The 17,916-nt window shown below is 40.8% G+C and overlaps 1 protein-coding gene across 4 annotated transcripts in view; it reads right to left on the reverse strand.

Annotated features, from left to right (window-relative positions):
- The window catches only part of PATJ (PATJ crumbs cell polarity complex component), a 157,241-nt gene that overhangs the window by 14,417 nt on the left and 124,908 nt on the right, over positions 1 to 17,916 (reverse strand). For all 4 annotated transcript variants that reach the window (XM_056355669.1, XM_056355666.1, XM_056355667.1 and 1 more), the window contains exons 35-38: positions 6,733 to 6,816; positions 4,573 to 4,766; positions 2,618 to 2,765; positions 1,402 to 1,488 (exon numbers count right to left, since the gene is read on the reverse strand). In XM_056355669.1, coding sequence (XP_056211644.1) covers positions 1,402 to 1,488; positions 2,618 to 2,765; positions 4,573 to 4,766; positions 6,733 to 6,816 — 513 coding nt within the window. The remainder of the gene's footprint in view (positions 1 to 1,401; positions 1,489 to 2,617; positions 2,766 to 4,572; positions 4,767 to 6,732; positions 6,817 to 17,916) is intronic.

A 17,916-nucleotide genomic window follows, 5' to 3' on the forward strand; every position in this document is an offset into this window, starting at 1 on the left:
TACCTAGAGTAGCATTAGATACTATGGCATTTTGCTTCTCTTCAGCTATGAGTTTTACATAGTAAAACTGGGTGGATAATTTTTAACTGTCACTTTTTGATTACATTGCTTTTGCTTAGGCTAGCTGTTGATACAATGACCAAAAAGAAGTAATACTGAAGAGTGTTGTCTTTATGTAATGCAAACAGTATAATTTTACTCTGTTATTTCATTTCTCCTTGCCTGCTGCATGCATGCAGATGTTTCTCCAATGTTATTTAGTCATTATTTTGAAAGCTGGGCTTAGCCCAGCTGCTCCTGCATGGCTTTAGCCCTCCCTGATAACTTACCCGCCCAGACAGCAGGCTGGATCACTGCTGGCCTTTAGAAAGTTAAGAAATCACACCACGTGACCATGATTTTGGCATCCTTTTTGGGTTGTTCATGCATGATATCAAGGACAAACCTCCCTCTTACTGACCTCCTTAAAAGCATTCCTGCTTTAACCCACATCCCTGCTAAGCCTCCTGCGGGTCCTCCCCTCTGTTTCCAAAACCAAACCCTTCTTTTAGCATTTGTGGAGGCTGGGCTGGATCCCACCAGTGTGCAGCCTCTCCTGTCTGCTCACACAGTGTGAGAGGGAGGTGTGCAGGCAATGTCCCCCCCGTCCCTGAGAGCTGCCCTTGTGCACAGAGGGGTCAAAATATGCCATGGCAATAGCACTGCTGTGAACCAGAGTTGTCTCTCTTGGGGACTTGAACATAATGGCAAAGCAGTCAGTCTTTGGAAGGAAAATCCATTAAAAAAAGTTTTCTAGAGTCATCTTGCCTTGCTCTTCTCCCTTGCAATACTCAGACTTTAATACTAATGGTATCAGTGTCTGAGCTGATTGGGGGACGCAGGGAGAGGGGGAAAAGCCCTGCACTGATTGAAAAATGAATTGTTGTCCTCGCTTCAGGTAAAAAGCAAGTGAAGCAGGAAATTGTTCTGTGTTTTCTTTGAGAGGAATGCAGATCTCATGTGGTTCTGCCATAAGATAGGCAAAGATACAGTTCAGTTTCATTAACTCATTTTGATTGACAAAACAGCTGCAGAAAATATGTTCAGCATTCTTTGCAGATCCAAAAAAAAATTTCTGGGCATCATCATTTGAGAAAGATATTACATACTTTTGGTGTGTCTCAGGAAGACACTCCTTAAGCAAAAAAAAATACATTAAGTAGTTCTTCTACTTAATCAGCATTTTAGCATGACACTTACTTTGCAATTCAGTACACAAAATTATTGCAGTAAATGTTGTTGCACATCCTCAGCAGTAAGTGTCTATGGAAGGACAGAGCCTCACGTGCATGCCTGTGCATTGTCCCATGCCCTGCCCTGCCCTTCACAGCTCCATTTTATACACATGAATTTGTCACTAACCTGACTGTTTTGCGATGTTTTCCGTGATGACAGCCATGATCCAGCTCGCAATCTCCCAAGCTCAAGATGCACTAGGCCTTGGGCACACTTGGAAAAAAAAACCCATCATGTACAGCATTTAAGCAGACTTACAATATTTCACGCTCTCCTGGAGAGAATTATGTTTATATTCAGCACCATAACTCCATGCAGAAAACCACAAGGAATGCTCAAAACATTAACATTTGTATTTAGACAATACAAAAAGTGCCCATCCCTGGATTTAGGTTTATCCTGGCTGCTGAAGTCAGTATGAATCTTCCTACTGGCAAACTGTAGATGGGCCAATTAGTAATAATAAATAGAAAGTCCTCGACTTTTAACAGACATTTGCCACACACAATACCCATGAAAAAAACTTCAGAGTAAAAATGCTGCAGAAAAAGGTGAATTTAACACATATGGATTCAATTTAATAATATACTCTTGTATTGCAGATTTCCAGTTCTTAAATAGGTAAACTTTTGGCCAAGTATCAAGCCCAAATGGAAAAAGCAAGGAAATAATTAGCCTTTTCCTTCAAGAACAAAAGAAATCGTATGCAGAAACACTAGTGGTGATGGCAAGGAAAAAGCCCTTGTCTCCAGATGCAGTTTTGAATAGAAACGGGTCTGCAGCATCTCTTCCACCTGTCCTTTCAACCTTGGTACAGGCTGCCAGGGCTGGGAAACATACGGAGGAGCTAACATCAGGCACTTGCAGCCAGGCCATCCCCTGCTCTCTCCTCCGACTCAAGAAGCCACGTGCTTTTTAATGGAAAAAGGCAACTTCTCCCAGACTACAATTTCAGCCTGTAAGATGGAAAGCTGTGCTGAAACGGATTTAAGCTGCCATTTTATAGCTGCAGGTCAGTACAGCAAAGCCAAAGGCATTTTATTTCTGATATGCAAGCCTCTCGGGTTTCCAAATATTTTTCTAACATATGAATAGACAGTTGTGTTTTCAAATAAATGCCTAAATGCTACATGTGTCTGTTTTCCCACTTTGTATCATCTGACTTTTAGAAATAAGTGGTGAAGTGATTTTAAATGAATCTACAAAAGGTATTTCAGATGAAATTTCTGTCTTGGTGATCAGTTTGAGCTATCCTGTGTATGTGTAAATAGCATTTCAGGATAATTACCTCGCATAGTATCAGTAACTGCAATTCAGTATCATAAATGTATTACGTACTCACCTTAAGTATAGTGGCAACAGCCTCCTGTGAGGCATTTCTCATATCCTCTCCATTTACAGACAAAATCTGATCTCCTTGAATTAATCTTCCATCTAGGTCTGCAGCTCCTCCTTTAACAATGTCAGAGATAAACACTCCACTTCCATTTCTAACAATGCAAGAAGCATATGGCTAATTACACAATCCAATATTCTTTGGGAGACCAATTTAGATTACTTGCATTTAAGAGACATTAAAAGAAACCTGTGAGCAGAGGAAGAACTAGTTTTACGCCCCACTCAACCACGTAAAAAAAATCTACAAGTTTTAAAACCAAGGCATGTCTTGCTATATTTAAGGCTGTCTTTCCCCTTGAACCATTTGTTCTGACTGTATGATCCATAAAGATTCATGAAAAATACCACTTGAATTAATAAAAAGCAAAGGATCGGTCTAAGATGGAGTTAAACTATCTCCTGATGTGCCTGAAATGAATTATGCAGCCTCAGATACTTTTTCCTATATTCCCCCTAAAGGGTCTGCTCAGTTTCTTTCTAGAAGCCTGGAGGCCCTCAACAGAAGAACAGGGAGGTCTGCAGAAAAGACTTTTACAGTTTGCACACAAGTTATGCAGCAGAAAATCCAGCTTTGTGGCTGTCTGCCTGCAGCGGGCAGTGAGGCTTGTGAGAGCAGCAGGCCATGCAGACGAAGGGGAATGTATTTATTTATCAGCTCCAGCCTCCTCGTGGCGGAGTCCCCTCCCAGAGGCTGCAGACCCCTCTGTGCTGGCCCCAGCTCCCGAGGCTTGCTATGGTGTGAGCTGGTGCCAGCTGCAAGGCCAAGATTTGGTATTTGGCATCCTTCACCCTGAAGGAGACAACACTTCACAACCTGAATTACACCTGGGTATCATTTAATCGACTTCAGAAGCTGGGCTCTGAAGTGGAAATCCCTACAAGTGAAGCACTTAGCAATAGTACAGAAAGTTTTGCACAGAAGCAAACGCGGGAGGGCTGCAGACTGCGATTACCATCTGTAGGGTAATTTACATAAGCTAAATTAATTACCCAACCCGCAATCTGCTCGCAACACCTGGGTTAAACATTGCCACTCTTGTAAAAAACTGCTGTGGAAACTTTACTGACCATACGCAGTCAGGATAATGACACGATGATTTGTAATTGAGAAAATAAATTTTGTTTGGCAATACAGAAGAACAACGACATGACTCTTACGCACTAACACTGAACAAGTGCTCGCCAGTATCATGCCATAAATCTCTGCTAGCAATGAAAGATTAAATCTATCAGTGCTCTGGTTCAAATGATCTAGTAGCAATGGTTTAGAAATATATCAGTAAAAAGTCACATTTTATTAAGCAGCTGTTACCTACCATCGTATCTCAGATTCTGCTCTGTACTCACACAACTGCTGTCTACAGTATCGTACAGTCACTCTGATACTGTTCAGGATTTAGGTCTAACCCAGCCTCTCATCTTCCACTGACACTGGTCCCTTTGAACCGGAGTCAGAGCTAGATCTAACTTGCAAATCCATTTTCAAAAGCATATCCTGGTATTTGAAAATAGGAAGGTATCTCCCCCCATTCTGAAATCAGAAAAGCCATGGTTAGGGCCTCCAAGCCCCAGACAAGCTACACTGAAGCCATCAGAACAGTGAGCTCACAGTTCACATGCCCACTGGCCACACTCACTCCAAGCGAGACACCTGCTTTGCACTGCATGCTAGGAGCTCTCCCAGGCAGTAGCTGCCTTTGTTACACCAGTGTGGTGATATCCTGAAAGAGCAGCCAAGATCACAGCCCCATGGCAGCCTTGAAGATCTTTAGATACCAAATTCTGTTCCTTACAGTCTTGTTTTATTTCATATTCCATTTAATGGCTACAGTTGTTCACAGGGCAAAAAGCAAAATATTTCTCATTTTAAGTGTGGTCCTATCAGAGAGACACTCTTACCGTTTTCCAGCTATGCTGAGCCCCAGTCCTCGGCCTGTTTTCTTTTGTATATCTACATAGAAAATCTCTAAGTTTTCTTCATCTTTGTAATGTGCTTCATCTCTATAAACAACCAGCTGCACCTTCTGAGGCGTCTGTCTCAGCGCAGTGATAGCTTCTTCATGGCTGGCATTTCGGAGATCGATCCCATTCACCTGAAATAATCAGTGTTTTCTTTCCAAATGACATGTATAAATGATCTTTTCATCACACCCTACCCCTGTGTGACAGCACAGATTTGTCAAATTGACACCCCTCGGCACTCTAATTTAGTGCTCTCATTTCCAGAGGGCCGAGCTCCTGGATCTCCTACAGAGTATGAGTTTGGTGCTTTGCGCCACTGCCTAGAATAAATCACAATAATCAAAACATTTTGGCGTATAAGTTTTGTGGGTGTTCTTCCCTTCTTTTCACATGCTAAAACCTCAAAGACTCCTTCTTTCTTACAACCAAAAAGTGAGATGTGCTTCTTTGAGCTTCCTGTATCTCTTACTGCTCAGATTCCTTCTCCTCTGGCTCTGCAACACCACCAAGCCAAAGGCAGAAGGAATCAGAAACATTAGCAAATGGCAATGGCAAAGCCCAGGCAGGACACATTAAATAGTTATTTTGCTTTGTTCCAATAGATGGCACACAAGACCGTTCCTGAAGCACTCAATTACATTTCTCTTATGATAACCTGAAAATGTTTTAGCATTTTAGTCATATCAGATAGAACATGAAGTTCTCATTGGATGTTCAAGTAATAAAAAAAACATATTGCAACCTGAAATTAATCTCCTAATTTTGCCAAGATTAATCCACAGACACCCTTTAGGGTGTTGCCAATATTCTGTTGACAAAATCATCTTTTATTTCTTAATATCAATGCTTAAATATTTTTGAAGTCTCTTTAGGAAGCATCATGAACTGTAACTGAATAACAATACAATGTTAATCCATTTACATAACATAGTAAGTTTTAATGCAGTGAAAAAATTTCTCAGTATTTCAAGATATGCAAACTTATAGTCATACTTAATTTTATGTTAAGGTAATTAAGCCTAATCTATAACAATTCTTCTTTTGTACCAGTTCTGCACACATTTATTTGTATACTGCATCAGTATTCTTTTCTTGACACAGGCATCTATGTGTACTTTATCATACTAATCTGAAACTAATTCAGAGTAATCTTTTTGATTCATTAGTACAACTTTTAAAAGCTGAAATAATAACAATATTATGGCACACAAACATTAGCACTTTCCTGTTTGGCCAGAGAAGAATTAATTAACCTTCCCCATTTTTATCCCCTAATTATTGTGCTCTGTTAATACACAGTTATTTATAAAATGAAAATAACATTCGGCCTTAACGCTAAAAAAAATATTTTCAGTGCAAGAGCTGTAAAGACAACTCCCCAAGCACCCCTTGCTATTTTTCTAACCCTACACACCAAAACCTTAATGGCCATGCTGGGAATTTGTCCTGATCTGACAGCAAGACACTGCAAGCAGCTGCTGAACCCCTGCCTGACTCGTTTCATTTGCAGACCAACACTTCTTTCTTAACCCTTTCCCTCCTCGATTTCCATGCTTGTCTGCAGGAAAAACACTACATTTATTCAGAGAAATAATTCTGTGTGTTCACCAGTTTTATGAACTGTGGCCTGAAGGAGAAGGTAGCTCCCCCAGCTACGCCACGGGCGGGCACTGTTTTTCAGCAGGGATGCTCACAGCGATGCTGCAGCCACCCTCGCCTTCCCGCCCTGTGTTTGCCCAGCTCAGCACTTCGTTTGCAGGCAACGCAGAGATACTTGAGCGGCGGCGGTAGCGCAGGCCTCCAAATGAAAGATTAAACAGATGAATAATACTGAGCTATTGGACATGACAGCTGAACTATGTAATTCGAGAACTGCCTTGCTCAATTAAATTTAATATATTCTCAATTTGTACCTTCAGCTTATATGAATATATAAGGAAATATGAATTTGTCAGGACGTTCTTAGTGACAGAAAAGAAGCTTCAAACACAGATTCTACTCAATGATCTTTCTTTCCCCTACAACAAATCTGCACTGTGTTGAATACAAGTATACATGACAAAGACATAAGCAAGCACACACACACAGAGACTTTACCTCCAGAATCTGGTCGCCAGCCCAAAGCCTGCCATCTCGGGCTGCTGCCCCTTCTTCATAAACTTCATGGATCACTATGGCATCCTGCGGGAAGAAGGGGGTGGCATGAATCCTCCCTCCCAAACAGCCTGCAAAGTGGCAGCCATGACCTGTCTCTCACAGCCTACCGCTCCACAGTAAAAAGGTACAGCGCGCCATGTCAGGATAAGCAAGACTGTTACACAGATTTTTTTTTTTTTTTTGTTAAATATTTTGGGATAAGAAAATTACCCCTGTAATCAAAACACAGACAGACAGTAAAAAGGTAAAAAGGATTTTGTTCACCACTTCAGGGTAGTCTTGTCTAGAGCTTCTTAGGCTTCCATCATTTTTATACATTGGCATCAGCAGTATGTGAACTCAGTGTGAACCGTTGTATTAATATAGTCTACTTTTTATGATATTATTTAAAACCAGATTCTTTGGAGCTATGAATATTTTTAGGGACTTGGCATAGATCTCAGCTTTAAGCAAGAACTGAATGCCTTGTGGTAAATAGCGCTGGTTAAATCTGTAAGAAATGAAATCCAGAAGAAACGAACAATGGCAAATGTTAGTTTATTACTGAGGTTGGAAAATGTAGGCAGTGGCAGATGTAGCTTCAGGGAAGGTTTCAGTGATTTAATCTTATTGCCAGCAATAGATGTCCCCAAAGAAAAAGCACTACAAAGAACATACTGTTCTCTTGCTGGTGCTTTCCCTTTGCATTGTTCTGGTTTGTTTCTTTTTTTCCCCTCCTGAAACAAATAGGTGAACATCCTGCTACAGCACTTCAGCCACAGTCCTGACAGCTAGCAGGATGGGACACTTCACTGTGCAAAATGTGCTCCCCCTCCCCTCTCCAATGTCACCAGCAAACACCCAGCCTCAGAGCAGAACCGGCTTTACTACAAACTCTAAAATGGTTCTGGATAAATATGTGGTGATTTTCAATTAGACATGTAGGTATCGGATAACCCGTTCTCAGACAAATATAGCCTCCAAAACAGCTACGGTTGTGAAGCTCCTTCACGGGTTTGATGTACAAGTCAAAGAGGAGACTTTCCGCAGCATTTGCAACAAAAGGCAGCGAGGTCAGCAGCGTGTGAGCCCCGCTGTGCACCGCCTTCCTGGAGCAGGAGCAGGAAATAGCTGCTGGGGTAGAACAAAGTACCTTCATGTTTTGAAAACACTGTTAGATACTACATCTCTCATCACCAAGTTAACTACCCCCCCCTCCATGTTGCCTGGCAGTCCTTTCCCAGCACACATGGTGCATGTTGAACAGAAAGAAAACTCAAATGCCCTTAAGCTAACGCTCTGATCAAGACAACATTGAGCACATTATTCTCTTTCATTCCCACTACACCTTATTTAATGATGTGGACTTGTACCTACAGCCACTCCGCTGCTGCTGGAGCACAGCACCACTGTCACAGGCTTTCCCTTTGATACATATACACCAATCACTGAAAAAAGCCTGAAGGATTTTAATCACAAATGGATTACAACTGATACAAACATCCCAGATGGAGGAAAAAAGATTTCAATCTACATAAATGAAGGCAAAATACTATGAGCTGTGTACCAAGGTAATTAAGAAAATCAAAAGAACAATCTGATTAAAAAAAAATTATATATATATACACCCCACTGGCAGCTGCAGGGTTTTCTTGAAATAACTGAAGCAGCTATTGCCAGGGGAACAGAGTATCATGCACGTCCATCTCAGCAGCATTGCCGAAATCCTCTGCTATGTGTCTTAGATCTTCTCTCAGTTGTGGGGTTTTGGCTGTTGTGGGGGGGGTTTGGGGGGTTACCTTTGTTTTAAAAATGATCATGTAACTCTAAGTCAATACGACAGACTTTTGCCTGGGTAAAAGCCAGGAGGGTGACAGTGATGTATATTTTTTCACCTGAGGCTGATCACGGGTAACTTTGACAAAAAGCTGAGTCTGTGGTTTAGAACTTCCACAGCACACTTCACTTTTAGTTTTTTAAACGCTTTACAAAGGAAGGCATTTAGAAGCGGCCAGTGAGATAACACAAAATATCAACCAGCTTGTTCAGACAGCATCATTCAACGAGGACACAGTAGGGCAGTGGATGAACATGAGGTTTGGTAGAAAAAACAGCAATATGACCATGTAACAGCAGACTGGGCATGTACACAAGTGGTCAAATCAAACACTTTCAGACTGTATCTAATGTGACATTTCCTAACCTCTGAGCAAGGGGCTTTCAATCACATTTCTTTAAGTTTGTTTTCCATCTGCAGTCGCTTTAAAAATGGTCAACAAACTGCAGTTACCAGCTTCTCCTAGTAATGCATTATTAAATGTAAAACTGCACATACCTAAAGGTCAGATTCAGGAACCACCAAATATTATCAGTTTGAATAATCTGCATCATCTATTTAAAAAGGCAACAATCCAGTATTACACTGTGGTTCCTGCATGTGTTAGAAGCCAGACCTAGAACTAGAAATATATATGGCATGAAAAGGTACATTCCTGTTCAGTTTATGCCTACCCCGAAGAAGGAAACACCTTGCTGACTTGCCAAAGCACTGTTTTTCTTAACTATCTTAGTGTAGTTGAATCAAGTGTATCAAATCAATTTAAACCAGAATGAATCAATGTGTCCATGATGTACTGTAAAGATTTTTAAATAGGCCATAAGCATAAATATGAGAGTCTTACCTTCCTTAGTCTGTAAACTATGATAAACAGACATCTTTCCTCCGATACCTCTGGGATCAGCTTAAAGTACATTTAACTCAGAAGTACATTTAACTCAGATCTTTTTTTCACCGGATCTAGTGGGATCTGGATAAGACTCTGTCAGTTTTGATCATCCATGACAAATCACTAAAACCAAACTACTGATGCTGAACTTTTAAAATTATATCACTATTTTAAAGATGTTTACAAAGTAACAAGATGTAATGTCATACCACAGCCATCTAAGCCCTAATCTGCAATGACTCTATTGACATGCTACAGATTTAAGCTGTAAGACTGCTCAGTGCCTCAGAAAAAAAAAAAAACCACCTAGGGTCTATAGCGACTAAAACAATGCACAGCATTTATTTAAAGGATAAGTTTTGGTTACTGAATGTCTGAAGCTCCTGCTCACTAGCTTCAAATTCAGTTGCATGCTTGTTATCTCTAGAAGACAAGGTCTAAAATAGCTCAAAACCCATCAGTCAAGAGGCAGGAAGGGAAAGTGGCGTCAGTGTTCAACTAGAGGTTGTGAATTTATGGTGGCTCTGGACAGATTTTCACTCCCAGCCCTCCCCATCTCTTTTCACTACCAGTTTCATATAGATTATGGCACTCCATGATACAGCTTGGCAGAGCTGCAAAAACTGTTCGTGCAGAAGGGGGGAAATAAAAACATTCTCATATCAAGAATACAGTTGTTTAAAGAAAGATACCCAGCTGCTGAAAGCACATAATTCATAAGGTTTACAAATCCATTCAACAAACCAGAGCTTTAATCTTTGTATATTTTGACAAAGAATAGTCTGAGACTCTTATACAAATTGGGAATTAATGCAAAGTTGAACATTTCTTGTATGGGATGGAAAGATGCAGAACACAAACCAGGGCATGCAAACAGCTTTTTTCCATGCTAAACAAAGCCCATGCTTGCAGGTGTAAACTTAAGACTATCTGACCATGAAAACAGTGAAAGACCAAGTAGAAGGGGATTTGTCTGCTGCCACTGAGGTTGCTGTCCTGGGCTGATTAATATTTGTATTGAAGGGCCTGCAGTCCAACGAAATGAATCTGAATGTACTGATACTATCTATACTGCATGGCTAGAAAAATCACCCACAAGCCAGAACAGTTCCCAAGGATGGCAAGAGCATACCTGGTTTGTATACAGTGTGCACCAAATCTGTTAACAAGCAGTAATGCTTACCAAGCCTGCCACACAGTATATCAGATGGTATTTTGTAAGGTTCTGATGTGAGCTGTGGGACAGCTACAGCCCTCTTGCTTTATCAAAACACCACGGTGACTGCACAGTCTTCTTGAGCTAAGGGAAGGTGCACAAGTAACAACTCTCACACTGACTCTGACAAAATGAGGTTTTGGCTGTGGAAGAAAAGGCAGGCAAGTAGAAGAGTTTATGGGGCCTCTTGGTTGACACCCTGAAGAAAAACATTGGTACAGAGCGAATGACTACCAAACAGTGAGGGCAAGACAACCTTACAGAAATCAGCACCCTGTCTAAGAATCCACTTATGGAAAACAGAACTTGTAAAACGCACACAGAGTGATCTACACTGCATTGCTCTCTACCTGAGGGAAGGGAACAGCCCTGAACTCTCAGGGAATCAGATCTCAACTCCCACCCCAAGCTGTGGATATTTTTCCTGTTTGATTTATTACAACTTCTGAGACCCGTTAGGGGAAGAATATCATACTCACCCATCAGCTGAGAGCACAAATAGAAATGCTAATGTTAAGAATTAAATTCAGTAAGACTGACAGCTTAATCTTTGTATCTTAAATGTCAAGAGCTGGTATGGCAGAGACCCCAGGCAATGACCACATAGCACCGTCTTGATGGAGCCTTTGGGAGAAAGGTGGTAAAGTCAGCTTCCTATTCAGGAAAATCAATGACCAAGCGAACCTTAAAAGCCTGCAGGACCATAAACAGTGGTGAGAAAGTCTCACAAGCTGTCTGGCTTAAGGCTAGGACTGCTCACACATTTTCTGAAAGTTTATAGCTTCTGAGCCAGTCTCTCTAGCATTTTTTGTATGCAGCTGTTCTTCAGAAGGACAAGCAGCAGCTTTCAATGCAGGTGCACTTTGCCACTGAAAATCAGCCCCCAGACTGTTATTCACAAATGCTGGGAGTAGAAGGCAGGCCAGTAAAAGGACACAAGACATCAAGAAGGCTCAAACATTAAGTACCATGGATATTTCAATGAAGTTCTATCATATGGGAAAAGGTGGATTAGCATGCAAGAAGGGAGATTTCAGAAGAACTGGAACAGAGAAATCCCCATATACCCAGTGTTGGCTGGATTAGACAAGGAGAAAGATCTGAATTTTGGTAGAGGCTTCTTGCATAGTACTGAATAGTCCTTAACTACTGCAGATCATTCATAACAAGCTATTTCTTTACCTGAGCTAATATTAACTTTGCTTTGAGTTTATCTCTGCTGTGCTATTTCAGGCTATGAGATCCAGCCATTATTTTGATAGGATCAAAGGCGCTTCACAGAAGGAAGGCGAACTGTTACACATTGAAGACTGCAAGAATTGTCAGCACAGAATGACACCGGGTAAGGTATTCAGTAAGGAACTAGTTGCTTGAAAATCCCAGACCACGTTTTCCAAGACGTGCATTTTGAGGCAGTAATCATTAGACCAAAAATCCCCCAAACAGTCCTCAGAGTAGAAACCAGATCCACAGCTCTGCCCTCTAGTTACAAGGTTACCTCTACCACCAGAGCATTGCCAGCCTTTTGTCCCGGATCAAAGGATCATTACAGAGGGAAAAGGTGCCTGTCTCTCAGAAGAGACACTTCCGAGCACACACAGACAACAATGCTGAAAGTCCAGATCAAAACAGAGACACCAGAATTTTGGGAACCCATGTGGCTGGGCAGTGCTAGAAAGCTGGCAGGGTAAACCGTTGGAGTTACATGAATTTTATGTGCCTGTACCTCTGTTTCATCTGTAGTTAGGTGAACAAATCTTACCACTAACCATAACTATGTATTTGGTGTAAGAAAGGAAGCTTTCTGCATGGATTAGAATACTTTCCTAAGGAAGCAAAAAAGTAAGCTACATATAAAACAACGTTCAGGAAAATACGTTTTCTGATTTAGTTGACAAGTTGTGTTTTCCTAGGCTAATATTACACATTTCCAACAAATTTCCTACATAGCTACAAATGTTATACTAAATTAGTGTTTATTAAAGATAATAAAGCTACAAAGGTTTTTGCTGACTGTAGGATCAGAGATTTATCTCTTTCTCAGGGTAAGTACAATATCAGTAGTTATTTCCTTTTCAACTTTTATAATAGTTTGTCCAGAGTAGTAAAATTGTCATTTCATTTTTATAGGCTGGCTCACAGATAAAGTAGAAATCAACTAGTTGCACAGTGTGTTTCACTGAAGAATTAGCCCTGTGTAAGAATCCCTCAGTAGTTAAATCCAGCTGCTGGTTACTTGTAGACAGAGGAAATTACAAAAGTTATGTTATGATCTATGATCTTCCATTTGCAGATCTAAATGGAATCTAAAAGATAACGGTTCAGCCACAAAAGCTGAAGGTCAGCTCCAAGCAAATCACTTGACTTCTTAAAGGGGTTTATCTAATGCATCGTGCTGCATATTCCTCCTTCTAACACTCAAATATTTTGCAATTGCTAGCATTCACAAACCATTAACAGGCACCTCAAATCCTAAGCCAAACACTACTGTAATAAAACAGGCTATATAATGTAAAAATGTATTACCGTGTTAATGTAAAAATGCTTTGCATTGCATGATACTGAAAAACTTCTCTACTCAAGGTCAAAACAAAAGGTCTGTTTCCCATTTAAGAACAAGCCCTTGCAAGAGATGGTGTTCACTTGCCAACTTCCATAAAAAAGATTAATCCACAATATCAATATGAATATAATTTTTCATACTAAAATACAGATTTATTTTAAGGAAGTGGATAATATTTGTATTACATTTTATAGGCCCCTATAGTTACATCTGGACCTTATTTATTTAAATTTTATTCAGCTTGCATAATATTTTTGCTTACAGTTATATTCTCTAAGATCAGAAAAGCTCAAACCTGAAAATTCAATGGCACTATTCATTAACATTCCTTCAGTCTGCAGTCATAGACATTTGCAAGCTCTCCTTTGATTCTGAAATAATAAAACTAAGGTAATAAGATGTTTAGTGTAAAAATATATGACTTAAGTCAGAATGATAAAGAGCTATGTTTCTATGAATCACATGCCAAAGCAAACCAAAGTTTTTCAAAAAGTATACATGCTCATTTTAGAGGGAATAATAAAACACAGAACTACATATTAAAATGTTAACTCTCTCACTCTCATTATTTTATGAAATAAAAAAAATATGAAAATTTACCGTGTACCGTGCATAACACAGGTTATAAAGGCTGCATGAGATCCTGAATGCATATGACACAAGAGGCCAAAAGCCAGTACTTTCAACTAGCTGCAAGCAAGATACTGCTGAAGTCCATTCCGACATGTCCTACTGCTTTTGTATATTGTTAGCTTAGATTTTATGGTTGATATATGCTCCTGGAAGACACCAACTTTTTCAAGCAAGGCACTGCTACACAAGCTAGCTATACAGTCAGCTAAACCCTTGCCAAAGATCCATCAAATACATGATTTGCAAAACTTACTACTCCGATTCCTATTTGTGATAACTCCTGTATAAAGCAGTTTGGTTTTTTTCATGCTGTTGTAAGCTAATATCCTGGGATTATGATGAATCCACCAACTTCATTTTAACATTATCCAACCAAGAGTCAAAGCAATTCCTCACAATTTCAAGCTAACTGCATTTACCACTGTCATTAAATTGCCTTCTGTTTTATAAATGTGGGTGACGGTGAAGAAGTGATTGCATTTTTTTTTTCTTCCAGCCACAAACTTTTCCTCTCCAATACCCAAGCCATGATTAAAAACTTAGGACCTCTATTACCATTTTTCATTCTATTGTTCCATTCATTGTGCAATAGACTTAATAGCAACAGTATCTATAGCCAATATATTGCTGAAACCCTCCCGAGGCCAATATCTTGCTTTTCATTTGTAGTTACAAGTTAAGCATGTTCCACTAAAACAGTTTCGGTCTTAGCTGCACTTGACAACTGTCTACAAAGTCACTCAGACTTCGACTGTCTGTAACTGATGAAGTTATTTTTACCTGAATCTAAATATAACTGAGGTGGGAGGGAGGGAAGAAAGCTCAACCAAGGGAGCACCTGTTTGTTTAGTAACACAGAAGTCACATCAGTCCTCCTGTTTAGGTAGGTCCCCACTGCTGACTGCAGCATTGCACAAGACAGAGATATCAGACTAGGCTTTGGTATTAGTAACAGCCTGCTCTTGGCAGTGAGGAGATCCTAGCAGGGTAATTAGCCCTCACAGCTCCAGGGGCAAACACTGGGTCTTGAAGAGCTGCAATTTAAAGTCACAGTTTTCTTGAATATTCCTTTGCCCTTCCTTAACAGATGGGATTTATGCAAGGTATGACTCACCTGCACTGACAGAATGAATCTAAATATTCTTCTGTCAAACCGCATCCCCACCATCATGAAGCTCCCCCCGCTCCGCCGCAAGCCAGAAAGCCTTCTGGGCTAACCGAGGTGGTTAGAAAAGCTTCTTCCTCTCCGACTCCAGCGTTACCAGCTCTCACACCAACTAGTGTTAGCTGAGTGCAGGCATATTCTGTTACTTTTTGGAGCACTGCTAAAGTGTTCCAGCTCCCTGGCTTTGTGGATCACTTTATTTTACAGATGGAGTACCTTAAAGTTTGTTAATTGCCTTAAAAATGCTTTTTATTAAAGTCAGCTGAAAGCAAAAGTAAAAAGAAAATAATTATTTACCAAACTCAAAGTAGATAACCCAGTATAAAAATTCTGCATAAGAGGTTTGCTGTCATTGACAATAAAACACACACCAGATACAATATGCTGCTTTCCTTCCTTTCTACGTAAAGTTCAAATAATGACCGCCTCCTAGCTACTCCACCTCCAAAGACCCTCTAAGGTTACTACTCCTGCAATCTGTTTTTCTTTTATACCATAGGCGCCCCTTCAGTATTTAACGGTGATTTTTCAAACCACAGCTGAGCCTCTGCACTCCCCTCCCAGAATTTTCTAACTCTGCCTGAGGGAAATGTCCCTGTACCAGCTTCTACCAGTGTTGAAACCGGTGAATCCCCTCCAGCATGTCTGAGCATCTTAGTCACCCAGGCAGCAAATACAGAGTCAATAACTATGAGTAATCAACTCAACCATTACTAAATTATTCAGCTGGAAGCAAAACAGTGCTCCCACCTACTAAGAAAATGTTTGTATCCTAGAGTGATGCTTTTAGCATGTCCTGCCAAGAATAAAATCCCTGTAAACTGACAATCCTGTTTTACAGAAAATGGCTCATTGCAAGTCGCTAACTGGACAAGACATCACAGCATTCACGATAATGGGGTTTGGATGATTTAACCCCACATGCCATCTGGAGGAGTACCAGGACATCTTTTTTTAAACAATTCCTTGATGCCCTGTTTTGAGACGTTTTACGAAGAAAATCTCACAGAAACTTCCTCGCAGAAGTTTCCGAGGAAAAAGCTCATTACTTTAACTTATTTGCCTTGAAACAACTTATGCAGAATACAATGAATCAAAAGCAGAATAACTGAGGAACATTTCCTAAATTTACGGTGAATAGCTGGACTATCTGGTGCTGCGAGTCCTGTATCCTGAAAGGCCAGTTATTCGTCCCAGACCCGTAAGGTTCCAGCCTGTGCAGCCTTGGGCCAGCTCGCCATGCCAATGCTGCCACGAACGTCCAAAGTCTGAAAGCTGAACTCTACGTCTAAGAGTCACAGCTCGTCCAGGCGCAGCACTGGCAGCCCAAGCACGACGGTCCTGCCCCGTGTGCTGGGGGCTGCAGCGCCTGCGGCTCTCAGAGCTGCACCACAGGCATTGCCCAAACAGGTCTGCCGCATTCACGTATCCTGGGTGTCTTGCAGCTGGAGCAGCTCATGCGCCCTGGGAGCACCGGCAGCTGCCGAGGGACAATGACACCCCTGTCAGGTTTATGGCTGCTATTAGCAGTGGTGGAGCTGACAAGCATTTATATACAGTTCAGCAACCGGAGGGACAACAGGGCAGGATGGTGTCCTGGGGAGCAGAGTAGAGCCTCAAAGATCGTTTTGGGATGTTTCTGAAACCACTTTTTTTTTTTTTTTTCTTTTTTTTTTTTTTTTAAATTCCCACTCTGAGGTTACTTTTACAAGTTTGATTGGACTACAACCAAAAAAAAAAAATCTTCTTACAAATTGAAAGCCCTGTACTTCAGCCAGCTCCACTCTGCAGTTTAATTGCTTTAAAGCAGAGGTCATGTGTTGTGTTCTCTCAGCGGTACATGGGAAGGTGAAATGAAAGACAGTAAAGAAAAAAATAAAAATAAAAATCATCCCTTAGAATGAAATGAAATAGGACTGCTTAAGGGCTATAGCAGTCTAAAGATCAACAACATGAAGACAACTCTCAACAACAATCCTTCCTTCCTCATGCCTTTTCTATAAGCACATCTTTTCAGTTGATGCTAATCTGCTTCCCCCTAAGCACACAGCCACTAGTCCCTGCTTATAATACATGCAACTTGAAAGCTTTTGCCAGTTTAAGGGGATGGTCATCTTCTCAACAAAAAACATTTCACAGGTGTTAAGACATCACTTTCCAACCTCCTGAGCAGATCCACCTCTCTGCTCACAGGCTGTAATCTTCAGGTCTCTGGCAATTTCTGATGAGATTCCTAAGGTTATGACTTAAAAGTTGCACCCCATACTTCATTTTGAAGCAGTGCATCCCTTTAGTGGGCTGCCAAATTTATTATTCCAAAAGCAGGACTGTACATCATGTATTTAAGAAAGATCCAAAATATTCTGAAGTGAGCTTTCCCATCACATGTGAGCTGGTGGTATGCATCAGCGTTGACTGCCAGCACTCAGATAAGCATTTTTAGATCAAGTACATTTTAATACCACACAGATGAGGCCCTTATACTCATCATAGCTACCTTTGACTTAACAAGTTCTACCAAGGAGCAGTCTCCCTGTATACCCCATACTGACAAATTACTTCTGAGATTCTAGGAACCAGAGTTCATATCCCTCTTCATTTTGTAGGCATTTACACATCTGCACAGGTATGAAATAAAAGATATCCTAGTAGAAAAAGGAGGAAGAAATGGGTGCTCATACTTTGTTTTCTCAAAGGACAAAAATTTAAAAGAAAAAGTCTCTGCAGCTGTGCGGTGCACAGACACTGCTCCCACAGATTCACCCCTATTCTGCCAGGCCTTTCCCTGTCCCTGATGGAGCACATTTCCATGATCCCATCAGGGCATCTCACCTCTCATCTG

Source organism: Falco biarmicus, chromosome 11 (genome assembly GCF_023638135.1).
Source record: "Falco biarmicus isolate bFalBia1 chromosome 11, bFalBia1.pri, whole genome shotgun sequence".
Lineage (NCBI taxonomy): Eukaryota > Metazoa > Chordata > Aves > Falconiformes > Falconidae > Falco > Falco biarmicus.